The 24,923-nt window shown below is 41.9% G+C and overlaps 1 protein-coding gene across 5 annotated transcripts in view; it reads right to left on the bottom strand.

Annotated features, from left to right (window-relative positions):
• Positions 1-3: 3 nt before the first annotated feature.
• Positions 4-24,923, bottom strand: part of SH3PXD2A (SH3 and PX domains 2A) — a 257,272-nt gene continuing 232,352 nt past the window's right edge. For all 5 annotated transcript variants that reach the window (XM_050335381.1, XM_050335398.1, XM_050335388.1 and 2 more), the window contains 5 exons: positions 22,338-22,455; positions 16,454-16,788; positions 15,529-15,578; positions 13,290-13,409; positions 4-13,168 (listed from right to left, as the gene is read on the bottom strand). In XM_050335381.1, the coding sequence (XP_050191338.1) occupies positions 11,273-13,168; positions 13,290-13,409; positions 15,529-15,578; positions 16,454-16,788; positions 22,338-22,455 (2,519 nt within the window). In that variant the 3' untranslated portion in view covers positions 4-11,272. The remainder of the gene's footprint in view (positions 13,169-13,289; positions 13,410-15,528; positions 15,579-16,453; positions 16,789-22,337; positions 22,456-24,923) is intronic.

Raw genomic sequence — 24,923 nt, 5'->3', positions numbered from 1 at the left:
GGATCACAATTAAAAAGGTCAAAAATTTATTTTTCCTTAGGGTGTAAGAGGCAATGTAAACAAAATACCAACAAACAAACAAATCACAAGTCAATTCTTACAGTCTGCAAGCATTTGAAGATAGAGTACCCTTTTCCCCCCTGAACACTGCAAGCCTGCTCAAATGTTAACAGGCAACTATCCTGGACCCTGAAGGTCCAGTGAGTTTTGCCATGTCCCAAGCTGGGACTAAATTTCTCATGTAAGAAGGACACTGCATCTGTTTTATCAAACACTTAAAAAAAAAAATCCAACAAAATATAAATATTACAGACAAAGATTAGATTTAGCACCACCTTTGGTCCAAGCAATCAATGAACTGGGAGATGACAGGTACGTTTGTTTAGTAAGTCCTTTCTCTGCCTGAGTCTTTGAAAACATTAGAGGTTCACATTGCAAGAACTTGTAATAACTCTGAGAAAACAGCCCTCAAGCTCTGGCAGTCCCTCACAACCCTCCAGGGTCCTGCACACATGGAGAGAGGAGCATCCTCAGATGCTTGGCAGAGCCCTGTGGGTCATGGCAAACACTGTGCCAAGGGTCTGATCCTGCTTTGGCCCAGCAGAGCTCTGACTTCACGCGTGGATGACAAACAGGAAGGGCAGTGACAGTGTGCATCCTGAATTTCCCTTTCCACTAGCACTTGCCACCATCCACTACCTGGCAGACTGCAGCACCTGTGTGCTGCCAGAGTGCATGATGGCAGATGCCTGGAAGTGGCTGAAATTGCTTCAGTGCAAGTTATTTCAGCATATCTGGAACATGTAAATCAGGAGGGTTTTTTTAATCAAGTGTCATTTACTCCAAGGCCTTTTTAGGCTCATCTTTTCCAATGCACACATGCCTATCACAGATGCATCGTTATGAGTTTTTGCAGAGAGGTGTCACTGACCAACTGCTGTGCCACAGCGCTAGTGTAGGCCAAGATACAGTCACAAGGATCTGTGACAATCCCAGGAGAGAAATTAAGTTCATAAAGCACCCGGTAGTATTTTACATTTATTGCAACTCCCTCTTCTACAGGTGTCCAGAACTCAAACTGTCTTTTCCTTTCCTGCAGGAGTTTTTGAGCAGTCTCAATTAGCCATTATTAAATGCTGCTCAATTCCAAGATAACACCAGTTCTAATAAATGCCTAAAGAGAGATGCTGAGATCTACTTTTAGGCACAGTAATCTGAAGTTTTTGCTCTGCATCTTCACAAGTTCAATTTCCCAGGACAATTGGTGTTTCTCATTCCCTGCTGAGAGATCCATACAGAGTTTTTACCTTTACAGACACACGATTAAAATTCCCCAAACAAACATTTGTTTTCACTTCACTGCTTCAGAACACCTAGGGAAAAATCCCAAACCTTAATTGCTTTACATTGCTTTGCAGTTCTCTGAGCAAGCACTTGGGCATGGCTCAGAGAGGAGGGCAGCAGCTCCCTCTGTGTGCAGTCCCTGTCCCTCACAGGGCACCAACATCCTGACCCATCTACCCATGCCTTTGGCATAAGGAGACAAGCTGATCTTACGACATAACCAATGAGGACAGCTCTGAAAACAGTTCTGGACTGGGCACTACAGTCAAGTAAAGTCTGCAAATCTGCATTAAGGGGGAGATAATGCTTTGCACAACAGCTTCCCCCCCCACTACTGTCATATCCAGAGCAAATGGAAACATTGTGTTAAGGTGATTTCAGTAATTCTTGCTGAGACAAAGACACATTACTGATGTCCCAGCCACAGAACCAGGCCCCCAATACAATATGTATCAGCTGAATTCTCAAATGTTCACAGTTGATTAGTGCTAAAGCCTGAGGGACATTTCTACAGGGTTACTTGGCAAAAGGGAGAGCTGTGTTTTCCCCACTGATACACATTTTGTGTTAGCCTATAGAAAAGTTGCTCATGTTTTTTATCTAGTACCCTAATTTGCATCAAATCTACCATTTACACACAGACTCAGGGACTGGTCTCAAAAAGATCTTCTGTCTTATGCCAGATCAGGCAGATTGGGGCATCTAATCCCTCATTAACAATAACTCTCAACATCAACGGCAAAAGATATTGTTAAGTGCAAAAAAGTGTCATTTTCCTGGATTTCAATTTTACTGGGATGACTGAGAAAGGCAAAATCCTTTTATCACGCACATGATTTCTTTTCCTAGGAAAGACTCTCAGAGACCCAAGCACATCTGGACCCTTGCAGGAGCTGTTCATTGTACAAACAGTTTTATCCAACTGGTCACCATTTTGAGTTCACTAAACAAGAACTGGACAATGCATGAGACTACAGTTATTATTCCTGTCTCTAGCTCATATTTGCTATAGGATGTTCTGTGAATGTCAAAATACCTGTCAGCTCTCTAAAGAATTAATTCATGACCAAAAGCTCTAACATCACACAAGGAACAATATTCACTCTACTACCTTCAGTGGATCAAAGGCCATAAGAAAATATGGTCCAAAGCTGTTGCCACAAAAAAGGGTTTCCTCAGACTCATTTTCTTCCTCTCTTGGCTTAACTCGCAACCCAAAACAAACTAAATGGTCTCCCGCCCATAAACTCTCTTAAAAAAAGAAAAAAAAAAGTCTCAGCTATTCCATCTCATATTTACTGCAACAGAAACCACACCAACTTCTACACCTTTTCCCAAGCAGAACACACAAAATGGTTCCTATATTAAAAACAAACAAACAAAAAAGACAAAAAAAGTATCACCAACTTGACTACACACAACTAAGACCAGCCACACATTTCTCTATCTCTGGTCACCGACATACTCTCCCAAAATCCCAAGCTCCCACCAGGTACATTCCCACCACCTAACCACTAAAAGATGGAGCTCTACACCAACACAGAAATGACAACAGCATCTAATATTCAAGGTCACATCAATAACATCAACCACCCAAGAAACCCACTGCAAAACTTCACTTAGACCAGGCCTAGATCCATATTTCTTTTTGGTCAACTACAACTTTGGGACAGCAAACCCTGTAGGAATTTCCAGACCAGACATGTGCAATTGCTCTGCTAATGGAGGGGAGCACAATGGCTCAAACAGATTTCAGCCTTCATTCAACAACAGGTTTAGGCTCCCAAGACTTCCTCCTGACATAAATTTGATAATGAGTCTTAACTGAGGAGGCTCATCTGCATGATTCTCCCCAAACACTGTTAGCAGAGTAACGAGTGTCTGCAATTAAGTCTGCAATAATGGATCAAGCACTGATGTCATGTGCAAGTTAGCCAGACAGCAGAAATGCACTTACTCTGTACACTACTGATCTTGCAATACTCACTTTGGACCCTCAGTACAAAAAAGTCATTGTAATGCTACGCACACTTTGCTTTTGCAATATTCCAGGTTTGAACTCATCACGAGTAATGAGCAAGTCTTTTCAGCAAGCCTATTCATCATGACGCAGAAAAATTTCTCCTAGAGACTGGAAACAATTACAACTTCCCCTCCTCCCTGAAAATTCAAGACAGGAAATAGTTAAGTCAGCTAATCATTGAAATACTTTATTTTTAAAAAGGTTTATTCTTATGTTCTTTTTTTATTTGTTCCAGTTTACTAATTGCTCCAGGCTAAGCTCCAGTGACTGCACTATTCTCTTCTCTTCTACTTCTAGGGGACAGAAACAAACCAAATCTGCATGCTCTGGGGGACCCAGAGTCAGAACAGAATTTGATGTCCCCCCACTCTAAAACCCAAGGGTGATGATGGGATTTTGTTTATTTTTACTTCTTCCCTGGTGACCCAGAATCAGTTCAAGAACAACTTCTCAAACCACAAAAGAACTGTTTGCACAGAGAAAGCTGCCATCTTGCTTACCTTTCAGTCATCAAATACAGAGTCAATAACAGCTCTCATGGGGAATATCTAGAGAAGCCTGAAATATTTATCTAAATATTAGATGTTATATTGTTAAAATTCTTTTACAGTGCCAAGTGATTCTCCCTCCCATCTCTTTTTGTCCTCCACCTAACAGGGACCATGAAAGACAGGTACAATTGTAACCAAATGACCCTGAGCACCAGGGTAAGGTCACTAAACCCAACATTTTTCGAGAAGCACCACTAGCACAGGGATGTTTCACAGACAGCCAGCGTGGACAGGTTTAGACCACTTGCCCACTCCACCAGCTGAACCTTGGTATACGAAACTCCCAAACACAGAAAATGCCTCAACTACAACAAGCACGTAACCCATGTTTGTCTTTTTTTGGTGGATCAGTGGCTTCAGAATACAGATTGTCATAGTATGTTACGGAGTGAAAAAACTCAACTTTTCTCAATAATGAAAAATCATAACACAGAGCAGTGATATATTTAAACTATCTATACAGAGAAAGCACCTGCAGTGTCAGACCAAATAATTTATGGCCTTATTGGAAACGTTTTTCCTCATATTTTATCTATCTCTCCCCTGCCAATATAGTTACCTTTAATTTATTTTCTGATTTCTTTCCAAATTATCAACATAATTCCATAATTTTCATTTAGTAACAAACAGGAGTCTCAACTCAGGACAGTAGTGGCTTATACTGATAAGAACAGGTCTGTAAAACGCCAGTGTGAAGCTTTAAACCAAATTTATTTATAAAAAAACCCAAACACAAAACAAAATTGCACTCTCCGACTAAAAATCAATGCTACCTTGATGCAAGAACAAATGAATAACACTTTTGATGGGACCAGCCCAGCCCTGACAATATAAAATGGGAGAAACTAATTTGTTCTGCCTATGCCTACCATGCCTGCATGCAGTGCGGTGCAGCTTTTGCTCCAGGAATTGCTGCAGAGTCCCTGATGTGAGGGCACCCAAGAAAAAAGATCTCCTCGCTCCACTCTTGGCAATGCATGCACACCCCACAGAACTGACACCCCAAAGTAAATGTATGGGTGACTCTTTACAGACATCTGTGCTTTGCTCCAAGTTGGGTCTAAGATGGAGGAGGAAAAGCAGCAACAGCAACCTACATCCCAACCCCAAGTCAGCTGACTGGGGGCTTCTGGATCTGGCCTTACATACAGTACTTTATTTGAAAATTACAGACACACACAACAGACATGACTACTGAGCGGCACAGAGGGAGAAAAGAGAAACACAAGCACTGGGCAGCACTAGCAGAGGTCATCAAACAGTTCAAGTGTGCAGACACAGTCCCCATGCATCATTGCATTGGTGGTCCCTGCTTCTAGCAAGCAACTAAAAGCAAATGGAAATAAAATAACTTAGACAAACACATGCTCTCAGCCCATCATGTCGGTACTGTTGGCAGCTATCAAACACTGCACTGGTACACAGCACCTTGATGCGTGGCTAAATAGCATCTGAAGTTGACAGAGAAGGAGTTGCTGGTGATGGGAAACCACCAGCAAATAGCAGCAAAGCTCCAGCTGGTTTAAAAAAAGCTGCAAAATCTGCAGCACAGTGGATCCATGGCAGGACAGCACCAAGGCTCAGCAGTCCTGTGCACCCCTCGGAGGTGTAGGAAGAGTGCACAGAGCTTGCTTTTGCTGAGAACGGTCCATGCTGAGCACCCACAAGGGTCTTCTGTCAGTGTAAGATGCTGATGCTCGTGGGCTTCTTGCCAATTTAGACAAGAGCACGTGAAAGAATTAAGTTGGCTCCGCAAAACCAGATTACTACTTTGTAAAGTAAGAGAGGTTTTCCAAAATCATGTGATTGATACTATTTCAGTACCGCTGCAGAATTCCATTTTCCTGTTTGAATGCAAACATCTCTGGTAATATTAAGGTTTTTTGACAAACTTGAGAACAGCAGGACAAAAACTAAGCAGAAAACTGAGGTACACTCCTGCTCCAGAGACAGGAACTAGAGCCACAGGAGATGTACTTCCCAGAGCTCAGAGAATCAAGTGCTCTGGCTTTCACATTTCTCTTGCACTTTACACAAACAGTCCAGTTTTTCAAAGGTAGTAGATTTTGCTGCTACCTGGAAAGTCACATTATTTTTGAAGGTCTCCTTCCATTCAAATAGAATTTAAGACAAAACCTCTTTTGAAGAGTGAAGTTTCTGCCCAACTTTATTTACAGCCTAAGAGATCCACCTTTGCAAGCCAAGTCATATGAAATCAATATCCAAATCATCTGTGAAATTCTGCAGGTGAGAATTAACCCAGATAAAATGGGGACTTTTTTTTTTCTTAAGTTAACAATAAGGAAAGAAAAGAAATAAGAACCTGTAAAAATATTTCCATAGCTCTTGCAATAAATACAAGTCACAATACAGTATCAAAATTCGGGACTGCACCAGCAGAATTATTTTCCCTTCTGAAGTAATCGTTAATTCTGAAGCGCAACAGAGGACGTAACCAGCAGAGGCACACCAGAAGACAGTATCATGCATGGATGACATAAAGAGTGTTTCAAGCATAGCTCAGAAGTCCTGTATTGACAAGGGTGTTAATGCACATTCTATCCATAATCCTGGCAACATGCTGCGTAATCCTCATACTTTCATGAACAGGTGATACTTTTTTGTGAAAAGCAGCCATTCCCAAGCCAAACCACCCCAGCTGTCAGTCTCTACCTACCCAAAGGCCCTGTTTTCATCCAGCGGCCCCTTCCCCTAAGAGTGCATGAATAGAGAATTACAAACATTTCACACTGCACGTTCCACTCCAAGTCCTGGATGAGGGGCCTGTTTATTCTATGAATATTGCACTTATCCACTCATTGGATTTGCTTTTTCTCAAGAATGAAAAGTATTTGGGAAAAAAAATAGAAAAAATAGTAGGATACAACACAGGAAAATATGAGTTATTAACAAGCTAGCTATGAAGATCTAAAATTAAATAGTACTAGTTCTATTCTGTTAATACTAGTAATATGAAAATAATGAATGCTTTATCAAATTCCCTTGTTTTTCATATAAGATAAAAGCAGTAACTTTCTTTTTAACTGAGGAAAGCAATGAATATATATTACAATAAAATATGATTCATTAAGATCTGAAAGTGATGAAAACAATTATATAATGCCTTCGTCAAACTTTATAGCATCATAATGGAAGGAGTCTTTGGGGTGTGCATCCACAAGGGCCAAATCCATTTTTTAGCTATACCCATGCAGATGTGAAATTCCATTTTGAAGAGTCTAGCTGCAAGACAATTTCAATCTGTCATTGTTGTGTATTTGCTATTATTGTATACATTGAGTTAAAAACTTCCTGTTGACACATCAGTTAAGTATCCCGGCACGTGCCCATCACCCTTTTATCTTGAAAAGTTTGGCTTGCAAAGGACTGGTACATATGACTACACTCACCCATTGCACAGTGTGACAGCTAAAACAATGAATAGGGATTGCCTCCCACGGGGAAGGACTCCTAACAAAAACACATGACTCTTGCTGTTATAAGAAAGTGTTTTGAAAGGGAAGACAAGGGAAACCAGCAAATAAACTTTTCAGGCATTATATAAACCTCAATAACGAACTCAGAAGTGCTCATTATTATTAAAGTTGCAGTATACAGCAAGACACAATTTTCACATTCTTTAATTTTGTTCTCTGGCGTTGGAGTTTGGAATCTCTGCTGGTCCAAATTCAAGACTCTTTGGAAAGCACGGAGAGTGGGTGAGAGCAAGACTGTGAGAGCAGACACCTCTCCACCCAGAGGAGGGCCCCCTTCAGCTGCAAATGGCTTTGCTCAAGCCCTGCAGAGCTCTTCCTCTTAACAATCTGGTTGAGGAATAAACCAGAAAGAGAAATTTAAACAGTACGATTGATTTCTGCATTGAGTGTTCACTGAGGTGTACATTACATTTAAATATTGCTCTTGATCCAGTGTCAATTCTGACAAATTTAGTAAATAAGAGGCGACATCAACATTTTTAGAAAAGAGCTAAAACATTTCTAGCACTACCCTGTCCTCTGAGCACCCTGCCAGATTTTCCTGCCCTGCAGTCAGCTTTTCTGATGTAGCTTAAGGCCTTTCCCTCTGTTCCACAGTTAACAGTGTGAAGGGTATTTCAGTATTTCAGGTATCAGTAGAACTGACCAAAATTAGCTGCTCGCCAATGGAAAAAATTATTTTCCTGATATCTCTCAGTTGAAAGAATCAAAAAAAGAGATCAGTGAGAGATGCTATGACAATGGTAAGACGGGAGGGGGAAAAACTGCATTTGGGGGTATTTGCTTTCAAAGTGCCCTTTTAAACACAAGCAGCCAAACAGCCACCAAGTAAAGGGAAGCCCAAACTGAAGCTTTCCCACCAGGCTGGAAGCCAGCATGCCAGGTGGCCCACATTCATTTCTAGCAACAAATAGGTCATCTGCACTCCATCCTTTTTGCTGGTACAGGTGAGGACAGAGGGAGAGGGAGGCCATGACTGTGGCTTTGCAGCCCATCTACAGGTTCTGGCCCCTCCTCAGAGGGCCATGTAGCCTTTGAGATGGGATAAAGAGCAATTGAGCCATGGGGCACTGAGCTGCTGTTTGAAAGTACAAAGCCCAGGCTCTCCTGTCTGCATGCTGCTCTCCTCTCCCTGGGTAGGGGCTCATGTCATGCCGCACCGCACTCAGAGTATTCAGTGGCTCAATGCAGAAGATCTGGGAGCTGTGCTTTATATCCCCCCAAAGAGATGACCTAGTGGGAATGTCTTTAAACAAAACTTTAGAATATTTTAAATAATAAGTTAATTCTTAATAAATATGTGCTTCAAGAAAATGATAATTATATACTGCACCTTTAAATAATGCACTTAGTTCTCTGCATTGGCTTCCATTTTGGTTTCTTTTATTGTTAAAGTGCATTAATTCAAAATAATGAACCACTTCCGCATCATTATTGTTAAAATAAATCATAACATTAATATGAATCACTAAGTCACTACTATTAGTACTGCAATCTAGCAGATAACTCTATGTATTGCTCTATTTAATACTGTCCAGCAGAAGAATATAATACTTCTATTATAATCTCACAACAGCTCCAGCAGTCTTTTATGGCTGCTACCATATTACTACAACTAAAAATGGGGAGAAGTATGGGAGACAGGGCCACAATGTCTCAGATACACATCCAGTAGGATGTAGCTAACTGGATATATGCTTGTATGTCATACGATAAGACATCAAGGTACAAAGAGGACCCTGCACACTGTGAACCGAGCTGTTGTGCAGTTACACCTCCTTCTCCTGCCACCACAATGTAAAGGGATCCCAAACAAACAGCCTCCCCTCCCCACTTCCATGCAGAGAGCTGCTCGAACCACAGCACTGTTTGTAGCCAGTTGTGGCACCTGGATGTTGCTTCAGCTACCAAAAGGACATCAGTCACGTCAGCTGTAGGCAACTCTCTCAATGATACCATGGAAATTAATAAACTCCCCAAAACAACAAACCCTCCCCCCCCAAAAAAAAAGAAAAAAAGGAAAAACTGAGAAAAAAGAGACAAGAACAACATATAAATTGCCTAATTTTTTTCTTTTTTTTTTTTCTTGGCAGTGAAACATCCCCAGTAACATGATATTTTTGTGCTATTTTACTCAGCCCCCTGATCCCAGTTATTTTGAAGCCTTTATAACCTTTAACTTCTGAGCCAAATCAGTATGAAACTCTGGTGGAAAAAGAGCACATGTAATTTTTGGTGTAAACCAGTAGTGAAATGGTCTGCCCCTCCCCTTAAAACAGATTTACAAGGCTGCCTATTACTTAAAGGAACTAGATATTGATCTTGAGTGATTAACAAGGCTGTATAAAAAAAGAAAAAACACAACTTCCTTAAGTACAGTAGGGATTCAGTCAATTGAGTTTACAGTACGAGGCTACCTCTAAAATAACTCCACATTCCTAGCCTTTTCCCATGGACACCTATTTCCCACATCCGTGTGCCACGTTTCAAAGCATGAGTTAACTAAGGCAAACAGAACTGGAACTAGAGGAGGCAGCTTCCTGATTAGATGCACTGTAGATCTAATTGCTTTGATATTAAATCTCTGAGCCTGAGAAGCCCAGGCACACTTTCCAGTACAAGCGTACTTTTTGGATTCAAGTGGGAACAGAAATACATATTTGGCTCCTACTTCAGTTTTAAGTCTCTTCTGGTAAAACCAGACACACTCACACATACACACACACAAAGAAAAAGTAAACCCAGAATGCACAGAAAAGACAAAAACAAAACAACAAAACAATTCCCCAAAAATATACAAATTAGGATGTACAGACTGAGTTTGATGGCTTTTTTTTCCCCACTCACTGTAAACACTGATGTTGCAGAAGCTTACAGATATTTCTCACTAATACCCTCGTGGGCCCTGCCAGCAGTCAGCACCCTTGGGTTCAGACCAGAGGGCAAAACAGGAATTAACACATTTGACAGGTTTGTCTTCAGTGTCCTAAGGGACTTTTGTACATTTTGATATTATGACAAGTTTTGAGAAACCCAGCTCTGGGAAGAGAAGCAACCAGGATCACCTGGCAGGAGTCAGGCACAGAACTAAACATGGAGCCAACAAAGTAATCAACATGCTTAAGCATAGGGTCTGTAGGTTTGTTTTTACAAGCACCAGTAGGCATCACTGCCCTAGAACACCTGAAATCCCAACTCAAAGAACAAGACAGAACAAAAGGAAACAAAAAGCCCCCACCCCACTTGGTTGCCTTTTCTGGTGAGTTAGCAGTAACAACACTGAAGTCAGAGACCAAATCTCGCAGCAGTGAAGAGGCTCCAACTCTGGACCTACCAACTGTTGAGTATAGTAAAAAAAAAAGTGAGCATCTCCAAAGGATTAGAGTCCCTCTCTTTCAGAAACTTTCATTTGCTTCTCACTGTAAGCTGTGGAAAAGCATTCAAAGTTCTTGGGTATTCCACATATGGACAAGAATGAGGAGAAAGGGAGCCAAGACTGTAAAACAGAGTTTGGCACAGAACTCCCCAAGTAGATACATGTGTATTTCTCTCTCACAAAAGGCACACGTTTGGTTTCCTATCAATAATGGGAAGGATGGGATGTCATACCCTGTTACACATACAAGATTATTAACAACTTCACAAAAAGGCATTTGACTATGCTGCATCTTCCTCATAGTTGCTTACAACATGTAAAACCCCACAAACCTCTCCAGAACACGGCAGATTTGTCCTCAGTATAGACTCCTTTGTACAAACTGGAGCACAGGGAAACATCTTTTTGTGTAGCAATTGTTTTTTTCCACATGTACACAGCAGGAACAGTATAAATTAGGGAGGTTAAAGATATTGCAATATTAGTTCTTTTTTTCCAAATAATTTGAGGGCACCCAGCCTTTGAATGGCTTCACACCATTCATGATCTGGCAGTACCACCAGCCATTTGGGTTCCTTTCGAGGACCTCCATGCAGACACCTTCCTGAAACCCCGCAGTCTCCTCATCCCCTTCGTAGTCTGCAATGGAAACATAGATGTCCTTGAGATTGTTGTGGATAAACTGGGATTTCTCAATGGGTTTTGGCCTGACTGTGGACACAGGGATCCCATTCCTCTGCGTAGGGAGGTTGGAGGTGGTCTCAGAGCTCTGTGTACCCAGCTGCTCAGGCTGCTTTCCCTTTGTGTCACCAGGCTGTGACCACGCATTGCTGAAGGAGGAATTCCGACGGACAGCCCTAAGTTGGTCTGTAGCTGTTAAAGACTCATTTCTGCGCAAGGAGCATGACAGGTTGTTATCCTTTGGTGGTGGAGACACAAACACTGACTGTGGACGGACAGCAAGCTGCCTCACGCCATTCCTCATTTTAACTGGCCCTGATGCTTTGGAAAAAACACCAGGAGGTTTGCTTGGGATGGGTGGTGTTGCACGTTTGCTCTGGTTGATGGTGTTCAAAGCCTGAACCCTCTTCTCTATCTTCTCTAAACTGTTTGACTTGTTTTCATTTTTCCTGTTCCTGGCAAACGAGGAATCAGTCTCTGCTGATGTGGATTCTCTCTGGTTATCAGGGAGAGCCAAATAATGGGAAGGAGCCCAGCCTTCCGCGTCTCCGTACTTCAGGTACCACCATCCACTGGCTTGCTTTTCCAGCACTTCCACTTCTACTCCAGCTGGGAAGCAAATTTCAGAATCCTGTACCTTTTGGTATGAGTCAGTGGTCACATAGAAACATCTGGAATCATTTTCTTGCTCAGTTTTGGCTGTATGGCTGGAGCAGAAAATGCCACGGGAAGGAGCTGTGATGAGATCAGCTGAGCCTCTCCTAACAGGGTCATCTTGGTTCTCAGAAGCTGTGCGTGGGGGGCTTGCAGACTCTTCACTTCTCGAACCTTTAAGTCCACCTCTGAGCTGCCCAGTTGGCCTCAACTGACGCCTTAAAGTGCTAATATCCATCTTTTCTTGGCTCTGAGAGTCTGCCTTGTTCAGGAAGGGTTTGGGCCTAACAATTGGCTTTGCTCTAATGGAAGGACTCTGCCCAGGCTCCTTCTTCATGCCCGTTCTTGACATGCTACGTAAGCCAACGTCTGAAGCTGACCTTGGTTTTGTCTCCTCACTCCTGGAATAGTGACATTTTCCAAGATCGGGCTGGATGTTTTTCTCTGTCTTGAGCTTCACGAGTGATGATTTAGGAGAGCTGGAACATGGAGAATTCCTTTGGATCAAGGACAGAGAGGAGCTTTTCTGAGAATCAGAATCTCCACTGGATTCCTTATTGGACAAAGCATCTTCCACATAACGTCTGAATCCCTCGTTCTCATAGATGGTCTCTTCTTCATGAGTAGCTTCTTCTGAAGACTCTCCCACTTTGAGCTTTGCTTTCTGAAGTGATGATACAGGTGAGGGTTTGAGGGGCTGAAATAGCCGTTTTTCAGGAGCGCCCTCTTCATGATGACTTTCACTCACTTCACACTCTGAGTCAAAGCCAAAGGCTGGCACATCATACTCAGGTTCTTCATATTTCAGCTTGTGGGGAGATTCCTGGGTATCTCCTGAAGAAACTGCTCCAGGAGTTTTTCCTTCTTCAGAATCTTTTGGTTTACTGGGAGGTGCTGGGGGAGGAACCTTTGGGCGGGTTAAAGTACTGGTTCTTCTGTTTAAATTTGGTTTCTTCCTCTTGTCAATGTAAGATGCTGGAGCCCATCCTTCCTTCTCTCCAATCTGCACATACCACCAGCCACCAGAATTCTTTTCTATAACCTAAGAGGTGACAAGGAACATGTTACTTGGACCAAAATCTCAACCAACTGCTGGGGAAACTCCTCCTCTTTCAATCCAGTCCCCTGCAATAGCCAAATATAATGTTTCCACTAAGGCTCACCTCTGCTTTTTGTCCTCCACGAAAGCTTATGCCGTCAGAGATACATGACTGGAACTCTGCAATGGTGTAATATTCCACTTCCACAGAGGGTGGCTCTGGTGGCTTGGGTAACTGAAAACCCTATGGTAAATAGGACATTTTGTTCAATTAAACCAGAGAAACAGCAAGTTGAACAGCAGTACGAAAAAATAATTGCCTTTATTCACTAAAACTCTTCCTTCTTCCTGTGCTACTTCCTAATTATAACTTCCCAGTTCTCCAGAGCAGAAGCTGATGAATTGATACGGGCCACAAGAGAGAAGCTGTTCAACATATGCACTGTTCATGCCACTTTCACCAGCTATTAAAACTGTGATAATCTTTACCTGAATAGTAAAACATTTTACTCATGGGCCATAAAGTGTGAGCTGCCATTCCACTCACAGTAACAGCAGCCCATTTATGCTGAGATTTTTTTCCCCGAAAGACCCAGCTCTGGATTACTTGCCATAGCTGCAGAAAATTGCATTGCAACAGGCTGCTAACAGATTCTGCCTATCACTAAATGTAATCCCAATAAACTATTGCTCCTAATCTGCTGCTGGATTTTTAAACAATCTGAATTAGTCAGTGATATGAGCTAATGGGCATCTATTGTATCAAGAAACAAGGATAACATCATAGACCCCTATGAGGAGCTTTGCTCAGCTAGAGTGCTAGCAGAAGGGAAGGACTCTACTATAGAATCCAGTTCCCTCCCTGTAACAGACCCAGAACTTCTATTCAGTCCCAACACAACCCTCATAAAGGTTCTATGAGAAGTGGGACACTGCTATTTACAGCCATTCTGGCAGCATAGCAGACTGCTCTAAAACCTTTTTAAACTCCTCTAAAAGCTTTTACATTAAGCTGTTACATTTTAGAGTTTGCTACAATTATTTCTGAGGTGATAAATAGGATTCCTTTTAAGAATTTCAATATTGAAAGCTTTTCAGTGCATAGGGCTCATCTACGGGACAACTAGATGATGGTGAAGCTTCACAGTTTCTACATTTCACTGCTTAGGGTTCTGTGAAAGAACTGCAGTTGTGTCAGGATCTCTTGACCACAGGTCACAGCATCCACAGACACTGGATTGCTAAAGACACAAAATAATCCTAAGACATTAATGGAAGAAAGGCAAACTGCATACTGTGCTTTGTTCTGGTGCTCCTCCATTTCTAAGATACCCTTGCTGTAACTAAAAGCTGACGTTTCATCACGCACAGCATGTAGCATTTCTCAGAGGCTGCATCTCTGCACCTTAGGAACCGTGTCTAACAATGTTATAATTGGATGTTTCTGCACTATAAATGCTGAAATACAGCAGAAGCATGCCATAATAAGATGCCTTCAGATAATAGGATGGTTTGGATTAAATGAAGATAATTGGAAACAGCAGATATGTTCAGAGTTTCACATATAATATCACTATTACTTTTAGCATGGGATTAAGTGTTGTAGTCTTAGCAAAACAAAGTCTAATTGAAAATAACGCAAAGAAAAATAGGGAGAAAATACTAATATGCTATTCATCTAGTTTAGGAAGTGTTTCAGGTGACACAGAAAAATTTCAAGTCACATACTGCTCAGAAAGGGTACAGCAAAGATTAAACACTACGTACTGCCTGGATAAACAAGCTATGAGCATGACTTCCATACAAATACACTGAGTCGCTCCTATCTGAAGGTGACAGTTCTAATCTCCAATTGGTACAAACTTCCAGAATTCCATCTTGGAGCATAAGCAATCATAGGAGGTCTCATTCCTGTAGCATACATCCTTCCATAAGATTCCAAGCACTTCAAACACACACAAGAGTGCATCTTAGCCACCTCAAAGATGGCAGCAATGGGAGGAGGGGATACATTCCTACTTGCTTAAGCCAAGAAAAAATTCAGTCTGGGCCAAAGACACCAGGAGGAACTTAAAACCTTCTGAGTCAGCCAAACAAGCTTTAATGCTCATGTACAGACCATAGTAGCCTTAGCAAGTTCTCCCTTCAGGTCTGATTATTTGGGGCAGCATTTTGAATAACAGAAATCCCCAGTCAACATTATGATGTCCAGAGATCTGCTCAATACTTAAACAATTAAATGAACAGGCATGCAAATAAGGGATCTCTCAGATGCCCCCCATACCCTGTAGAGATGCAGAAAGTCTCACAAAGTGCCCAGACACCTACCCTACTGCTAACATATACCATAAACCAATACAAACCAGACTGGATTCTCTTCGTGGGGGCGGTCTTGTTCTTAGATTTGGAGAACCTGAGCAGGAAAGGGCAAAAAGGAGAGTTTATTTAGCTTTGAAAGCACTGCTAAGCACATTTTCCAGCAGCTCTCTGCTATTACACAGTTTGAGAATATTAGAAGTCAGTATTTGCAATATTTAAGGCATCTCTATGAAACAAGATAGGAAACTATGAGGGTGTATTAGAAATACCAGGGTAGCTTAGCTATTCATCTCAGCTAAGCCAGCAAATTTAAGAGGAAATCACTGCCAGAAAGTAGTGGATTGTATTTTCTGCTGGAACTGACCAGTTCCATTGGAGACTGGCCAGCAAAGAACTGACCTAATACCTAGTTTCCCCCCCAGCAGTAAAAATCATCCAGTAAATTATTAACACTCATACTGTCCTCTACCACAGTATTTTGCCATTCCCTGCACAGACAAGTGTCAGCATCTGCAATCTGCAGATGAAGTAGTAAAAACATTATAGCAACTTGCCCTGAGGGCAACAGCAGAACAAATGCAAGAGAAGACACAGGTTGTTTCCTTGACTTGAATACACCATCACATCATCTGCATTTCTGGGGTAGGAACACATTTTAGAGTGTTCAAAAGGAAAAAAAAGTCTTCTCTGGGAAAAAAAATAACAAAGTAAACACATGCAGGGTAAGTTAAAGAGCCACCATCCAGCTCTTGTATAAAATGAAGTCAAAATTTTATCGCTACAATTGAAGGGTCTTGTTCTGGAGTCCCTGTAGATAGATCTAGAGACAGTGCAAAGGTCTGCTTGTGTGGACTTGGCTATAAGGCCAAAACATGTGGGACCTCAGCTGACAGGCAATGCCAGCCCTCAAAGATAGAGAATAAAATTCACTGCAAGCCCATAAAAACCCAGACTACTTTTCTGCCTTACTTATTTGAGCTCTTTGTGGTGCTATCCTTGCTATGGCTGGGGATCCTTGGGCCAGTCTGGAAACCTGCTTGTCTGAAGTCATCATGGCATTGCCATTAGAGTCATTGCACAGGATGGGTAAACTTATTTCCTTCTTGGTGATATGGGTTTCTGCAGTCTCATTTTCTACTTGAGCTTCCTTGTCAGTGGACGATTTCTTGTTCAGCAGGTTACTGATCTCCATGATGTTTCCTATGATTTCCACTGGTCCAGTTAAGTTCTTTTTTCTAGATGGAAGATCATCTTTAGCCTTCTTCAGATATGAAGCTGGTGCCCAGCCCTCTTTGCCTAGATACCTGCAGATATAAAAGGAAACATCATCACATCAAACACAGCCTTCTCACTCATTTCAGGTAGAACAACTAAAGCAAAAGTGACAGATGATAACAACAAACAAAATTTGCAGTTCTCAAAGAAGATTTTTGTGGTCTCAATTTATTACATATTGATTGGACCTGTCAAAGTTAGCTGAGCTAGTAGTGAACTGTGGAGTTAAGAGCCACTAATCACACTAAAGAAGGAGACTGTGGACAAGAAATACAGTTACTCACAAGGTGAAGGCTCTCACCAGTTTGACAAGGCTAGGTAAATTCAGTGTTTCCCCATACAGCAAAAAAGCAAAGTAGTGAGTAGAATATTTTAATAGTTTTTATACTTCCTAATAGCAACTCAAAATGGAAAAGGCTAAAATAAGGGTGTACAGAGCCCAGTAGAGAGACTCAATGCCTGCAGTTTATAAGACCCTTGTGCAAGCCTCCCTCCTTGCAATTATAATGGACACTGCCCTTCCTTCCATAACTCCCTGTTCTGTATGACCAGCTTTCTCTTATGGAGAATATGGGACCCTTAAACTACTATAGCTTCCTCTAGCGCTGCAAGATCAAGTAACAATTTGACTAAGGGAAAAAGGTTTCAATGGAGACTCATTTTCCTGAACAAGCTAGAGGTTATTTGGAAAAATAAACTGGGAAATCTGAACAGACACCTGAATCCAGTATGTGTTCCCGAAACACCAGACTGAGCTGATCATGCTCCACTTCAAACTGAAGTCATTCTTCCACAACTGGGCTTTGGGGAAGATGTTTTTTCTAACTCCTGTCATTCCTAACACCTCAGCAGGGATTTCAGATTACAATCAGACTCCAGGGAGGACCACGTGGATGAACTCTGCTTTCCCTAATGAAATCCCAACTTGCTACAGAGTGAGTCACTGAAACCCTTCTCTCTTTAATCTCTCAAGATACCCAAAGCAGGCGCTTGAAATGAAAGTGGGAAAGCAGGCACCATTAAAATCCTGGTGCTCAGGAAATCTGCAGGAAATATAAAGGTTAAAACAGTAGGACTTTAAAGCTCTTTAATGAAAATGAAACCTCATTAGACAGCAGAGGAAGGAACGAGGGCATGTGGCATATGAGTAAATCATTCCTTGGCAGGTGAGCATCTTTGTTATGATGATACATGGATTCTGAGGTTTGCGGTGAGATTTCTGCATCAAGTCACATCCTGGTCTCACTCACCATATCCAGACACTTGAACGGCACTGGGACTTTGTGGGGAGCACAGGAAAATACAGTGTAGATTTGATTGCTTAGACTTCATTACTCTTCCTGTACAAAAGCAAATATCACTGCTGTACTTCCAGCAATGACTACAAGGACCTTTCTGTCCAAAATCCTGCCTTTTCCTCCCCAATCCCCCAGATGAGCCAGGATACTAGAGATGCTGCTTCTCCCTACATACCTGTCTTCTGTCACACAGGGAAGCAAAGATATGGGATCTCCCCTGCTCAGGTAGCTTAGTGACTAGTTTTTCCAAAGATTCTGGTGTGGGTGGAAAGTATTCCAACATCTCTGAGCTTTGTTTGACACATGGAGACAAGGAAGAAGTATCAAAATGGTAATGACTTCATCTGGTTTCAAACAGATACACAGCATCCACTGTGTGATACTATGTCAAGATGCAATTTGGATTTATTCAATCCTGTCTTTTTTGAGGTTTTTCTGCTAAGCCTCAAACCAAGCCAAAAACGAAAAAGAAGAAAGGCCTCAATATGTGCTAGCGTTTCCTGCTGTGGCAAGGCATCTCTTAGTGCCATTTTCCAGCCCGGAAGACTTTTGGCTTTATTCCCTTTTGCAATTGATGGTTCTTTTGCAGAGCTACTGACCAATGCTTTCTGTGCATCAAGAAAGGGTTTTTTTTACAGGACATTTTATAAATTGACATGATCTGTAGATGTAAAGGTCTTCATCTGTGAGAAAGCCACAGTGGCCAATGCACTGAGCAGTCCAGTTCCAAAGGTTACTTTCAACAGAGCTTGACTGTGCAAAATCAGCAAGAAAAAACAGTTTACATCCATCTTAGTTTGTGGGAGACTTAACATGTTTAAGATCAGAAAGGCAGCCACAGGCAGGTTCTGTTCTGGCTTGTCAGTTCTCCTGCCAACTGTATGTATTTGGATCAGCCTGTATAACCCCACTGCTTCAAACACCTCTGATCCCACAGAGTTTCTCCCAATGAATAAGAGCAGCAATAGCTGGACAGTTAATAACTCTGGGCAACAAACCCTCAGTAGGGAGGCTGTTTGCAGGCTATTACTTCCCTGGAGTTAGTCAATACAACCTGGAGTTAATGCTGAGCAGTAGTCGCCAGCAACTGCCAGTTTATTTCTGTAACATCACAAATAAAAACTATTTATGTAAGTCAAATAGGTTTAATTTTTTTACTTTAATTCTTGAATTTGGTAATCATAAAGTTCTTTGCACACAACCCTAGAAGACTACTGTATCTCCCCATTTAATAGGTGAAAGAACTAAAGCAACTCCTTATCAGTTTCAGAGAAGTCCTGGACCAGTAATGATCTTCATTTCACATCTAAGAGTTGAAACACAAGCATCCTTCCTTCATTTATATTCACAAGCTACTGGAAACGTTTCAAATCCCATCCTAGATTCCTCCTCTTTTCAGTGCTGCTAACACCTCCCAGCTGTACTTCATTCACATACGCTGAGGCTCAGAACAACCACAGAATGAAGACACAGGCAAATAACAAAAGCCTTACTTAGCATATCGTTACTTTTTTGTCCTTCAGTCAAGTCCACTTGGGCACCACGAGACTACCTCCAGGTGACAGAAAGAGATACAAAGTAAGATCTAAATGATGGATGTTGATGCCAGCTTTGGGCACACCAGGAAGCAGATCTGCACATAATAAGAAGGATCCCAGGTCAGAGCCTTTCTTTCATTTCCCAGGGGTCCTGATGTGTTTTTTTTCTTTTTTTTTTTTTTTTTAAAGAGTCATAGTGTACATGGGACAAAATAAAGACAGACACCAACATTTCTTCTAGCTTCTACAGGGTTTCAGAATTAGGTGCAGTGATTTGGTTCCTTCATGATTCTAAAATCCTCCCTGTTTATATTACATGAAGGAAAAAATGGATTAAAACCATAGGAATGTTAAAAAAAAGTCAGAAGTGCCTCTGTAAGTCTGAGAGTCACATCTGCTTTCCAGCTCCAGAGCACTGGAATTACTCCAGAGGGAAGCAAACTAGGGGAAAAAAAGAAAAAAAAAAAGAAAAGAAAAGAAAAAAATAAGGACAGGAAATGAGGATCAGCACATGGCCAAGAATTTGGAGAAATTACGTATTTAAGGTGGAACAAGCTAATGTCTTTAAGGTGGATTCCATTGCAAACTATTGGATTTGTTTTTACTTCTACACACTGAAGTGTGCTCAGTCTGTTATCCAGCCCAGCAGACAAGTCAGCAGGATCCAACTGCATTCTCTTCCTGCTCCCTCTCCCCTCACACTCATGACAGGAGGAGTTGCTCCTTCTAAGGCCCTCAATACTCAGAGAAGCAAGTTTCTGCAGAAATGGAATCCTTTTCTGAGGGGTACCTAACAGTACTCAGAGGGCACTTTACATATAATGAACAGGACAAGAAGTTGGAGATCAGCTACCCAGGCTGCAAAGGACCAGCCTGCAGGGATGGACCACACCAATGTTTCCAGAAGTGCTGCCCATGAAAAAACACAAAACAAAACAAAACAAAACAACAAACCAAACTTTTAGATTTCTAAGAGTTTAATCCTCCAGCAAGAGTGTAGTGTAATGTTCCAGAGCAGCAGAGAGGATTATAGTTGACACTCCACATGCTTGTCACACGTATGGGGAGCACCTAATCCATCTTTCAATAAGAAGAGGGGTATCTCAACTCAAAATCGAGTTGAGCTCTCTTACAAAAAAACCAAGCAAATGCTGCATTCTTCAACCACATGGGGTGGCTGGGGCATCCACTGTCCTTCTAGCAGATTGCCACGAATGAAGGTGCCACACAAAGCACTGCAGCAAGTGCCCTCATCCCACAGAAGGCACTTCTGCCAAACAGAAAAATGTGTCTTTTGGGTTGGCCCAGAGGAGTGTGTGAGAAAACGGGGAAAAAAAATTCTGCTTAATGTAGAAGTGTCAACATGTCAAAGGGAAACTTATACTAGTAACCAGGCTACATTTCAGAAAGAGAATACAAAAATAAACTAGAGATGTCTTGCAGTGGTTCTCCCCTCAGAAAACCTATGTGCTCAATTCCCCTATCTGCAACTTTGGATTCCACTTCTGTGGATGATTAAAGGAGAAAAAAATGTGACCTGACCAAACCCAGGCATTTTTTAGTTCCTCCTATCTAGAGTGCCTTCCTGGCTCCACTGCTATCTTTATTAGCTTATTCACTCTGTGGGACCATTAAATAGAAGAAAAAAAAAATCGGCTTTCTAAGTAAGGGAAATCAAGAAAAACAACAACATTGCTTCAGTCAGCATTTTCACAGTCCTCATTCATAGTTGATACATGAAGTAGAATTCAAACAAAAGCAAGTTATTACTTAGGGAGGGAAAGGGGAAAAAATAATCACTGTAATTAAAAGTTGAATGGAAAAAGATGACTAGATGAGATGTTTTGCACTGCTGAGAGATAAACCTTCATTTTTAAACTACCTGTTGTATCACATCTTGCTTAAAGAGACAGGATATCACAGAGATTCACACTAAGATACAAGACAAGGAGCAGAACCATGAAAGAGCACTAAAACCTAAATGCCATGTAATCCCAGATAAAGAAAGCTCTCATTAAGTACTTACCCTGACACCTTACATCACTGAGACAACATCTAACCTACACTCTCCCCATAAGCATTTAAAAAGGAGATTCTTAAGTCAAAACTCTCTGCTATGACTGCTGTTCCAAATACTCAACAAAGTTTGATACCCAATAACAACTTCACCTGCCTTTGGAATACAGTCTCTCTACATTAGGAATATATAATGTTGACAGGTAGAAATCAAGGCAAACTAGTTGAAACCATTGGTAAGTTTGGAACAGGGCTATACCCAGCAAACTGATCTTTTATTTCTCTGAAAGTAGCACTTACCTGCCCCAAACAGCTCAAGAGATCACAATCAGCCTTTCAGTACTGCTATAAATAGATTTAAACACGTTGCAGAATAACTCTTATACTGGAAACACATTGAAATCACACACAACAGAAAGCCTTGTTAGGTCTCACAGATCTTAACTCAGATACGGGCTTTTAACTTGAAGCAAGAAAGAAAAACCCTCTAAAACTACAAGTTAAGGCATTTGCTCACTGGAATGGTCCACAGCCTTTGCAGACACTGTAGTGTTACTTTAATCACCATTGTATCGCCTTAGACTTTATGTTTCTTCAAGAGGCATTATGAACAATTTGGGCTTCCTTGCTCAGCTACAGAAGTATTTAAATGCAAACATTAAGTGAATGATCAGAAAAGCTCACTGTCACAGTTTCTGCAGCAATCAGGCTGCAGAGCTTCTTTACCTTATGTACCACCATCCTTCCAGGTTCTTTTGGATGACCTCCACGGTGACCCCTTTTTCGAACCCAATCTCATCCTTCCCCTGGCTGGCGTACGGCTGGATAGTGACATATTTCTCTTCTAGTGAGGGGAGAAAAGGCAACATCAGTTAGGGTCAGAATCAGTCCAGCTGTTTTTCTGTACTGCTTGCTTTTAAACTGCTATGCAGTGATTACGTGAAGCCATTACAAAAGGCGGAGCCCTGCTCAGGGGCCCACTGGTTATTTATGCTGACGACATGATAGATAATCAGCCTCTTGCCACTACCCTGCTGCTGATAATCACAAAATGTTTCCATGCCAATAATGACACAAAGTCCCCAGAGAGCTTTCCCCCCCTTCTTCCCTCTCCTCCCCCCTCCAAGTTTCTTGAGCGAGTAAGGGAGAGGATTTGAAGCTGGACTTAACTCCCATACTGTAACTTGACAGAATCAATCCGGCTGCCAAATCAGCCAAGCGTCACCACAGGAGCTCCAGCCAGTTGGCTCTTTGTGCACGCACATGGCTGCACAAAGCATTGTGTTACTGAAACCCGAGCGGGACAGATCTCCCCAACTCAGAGGGGCTGGCCCAGCATGCTGCTCTCCTTGCACCTCCCAAGCAGCATAGGTCTACAGCAATGAGCTTGAAAGAACATTAAAATACGTGACAAAAGAATAAAAGAGGTTTGCATTTGACAGCATTTGCATTCATGGGTTGTGAAGTGTTTCACAAACATACTTTTGCTAGGCTTCGCTCCAGAGAAATGCACGTGTGACTGGGGTAAAGGAGGGCCAGAACTAAGACATGTACTTCAAAAGCACAGACTGGATTTCAAGCATAGTGTTTGAGCCAAAAACTTAGCATCCCTATTCGTCTCCAGCATCTATCCCCTTCCCCACTGGGCAGAGGTAAGCAGACTTGCTGAGAGCAAACCAGTGAGCAGAGCAGAACAGACACTTGTGAGCATCTTCCTCCACCCACTAGGACACATTTACTGCAGCATTTCTATCACACTTAAGGTTAACCATCTCCTCTGGAGCTTAAAAAATTACAACTGGCATTGAAAACTTGAACTACCAGCCTTCCTCTGCAGCAGCAGACACAAACTGCCACCAAGCCTCTCTCCCCAATCCACACTACAGTGCAGGTAACAAACAGCAGGAGTTTCTGTAGCTAGATCAAAGGCAGGGAAGGCAAGCAACGAAGTGCACCCCAGCTGGCCTTCCTAGCACTTTCTACTTGCAGTCACAACAAGGCAAAATAAAGCACGGGAGAGAACAAATAGAGGGCTGCCAGTGCACAGGAACTGGCAGGAAATTAAGTGGGTCCAGAGCTCCTGATCACTGCAGAACAAAGGAGCTATGAAAAGGTTGCAGCAATTTGAAGCAAACACTCTTCAAGAGAGTAAAACAGACCCAATCAAGTATTTGCTTTTGTGGCTCAACTGTATTTTGTTGCTGGGTGAAGAACACAAACCTTAAAAAAACCCTCCAACAAACGCTTACTGAGATAAAGTAATAATACCTCAGAAAGGCAGAAATAATGTTGACAGAGCATCTGATGGAAGAGAATTCAGCAGAGCCACATCTCTGAGATCAAGTTCCCTTGACGGGTCACGTTTGGATCTTTCTAATTCTGATGGGGCAAAATCTGTCAAAACCTTTGCCACCAAGAGGAAAATGCTCTTTACTGCTTTACTGAGGAGGGCTGCTTAACTGTCTTATCACTCATAAGAAATTCCAGTTAGTTTGTAATTAACCATCAGGATATGGCACCTTCCACACAAAAATACTCCACTATAAGATAGGGTCTAACAAATGAAACCCAGTTAATGAAACCCAGCTTCCAGGTGACAGGACAATTTTCCTAGCTGGGTTTCCACTCTGCATGGTAAAATTGGATACAATTTTTCCTTTTTTTCCAAGTCACTGCTGCAGAAGAAGCTACGCGTCTGGTTTCTGCAAAGCCCTGAGCACTAAACTGAACTGCAGAAGATCCCTGGGCAGCTAGATCTCATCCCTGAAAGGGCCAAGGGAAAGTTCAGAGCTGTACTGTCCAGATACACATTGTTTCAGACACTTCCAGGGATGTTTCTAGGACAGTAATAAAGAGCTAAGCATATATTTGCTGGGCCTTGGAAGAAAGCCCTGTTTTTTCTTTCTTCCATACCAAAGCTGCTTTATAACCCGGGCTATCAGAGTTCACTCTTCCTGCTACAACTACCACAGAAGTTTGTGTTTATTCTATTTTTCCTCCACACAAACACCAGTCTTTGCTGCAGTTAAAGCCAGCTATTCAGCTCCTCTTGCTGCACAAAGTGGTCTCACTCTTCAGGGATGTGACTTCCCCTCTTCTGCTGGGTAAGGAGGCCATGAGTGAGGGATCATTCCTAGCTTTCAACACAACTTTTGAAACTCCTGCTCCAGCAGGACTTCTGCTGTGTGAGCAATTGAGACAGCAGTCACCCTTCAAAACCAAAAGCATTTGAGTCTTATCACTCAAGAGAAATCAAAGATGTGAGTAAGGGTCCTTTGCAAATTAGGATGCAATCACGTACAACTGCCTCTG

Source organism: Myiozetetes cayanensis, unplaced genomic scaffold (assembly GCF_022539395.1).
Source record: "Myiozetetes cayanensis isolate MyiCay16 unplaced genomic scaffold, myiCay2020 scf10, whole genome shotgun sequence".
Classification (NCBI taxonomy): Eukaryota; Metazoa; Chordata; class Aves; order Passeriformes; family Tyrannidae; genus Myiozetetes; species Myiozetetes cayanensis.
Note: the sequence above shows the minus strand (reverse complement) of the source record. Positions and strands in the feature narration are given on the sequence as shown.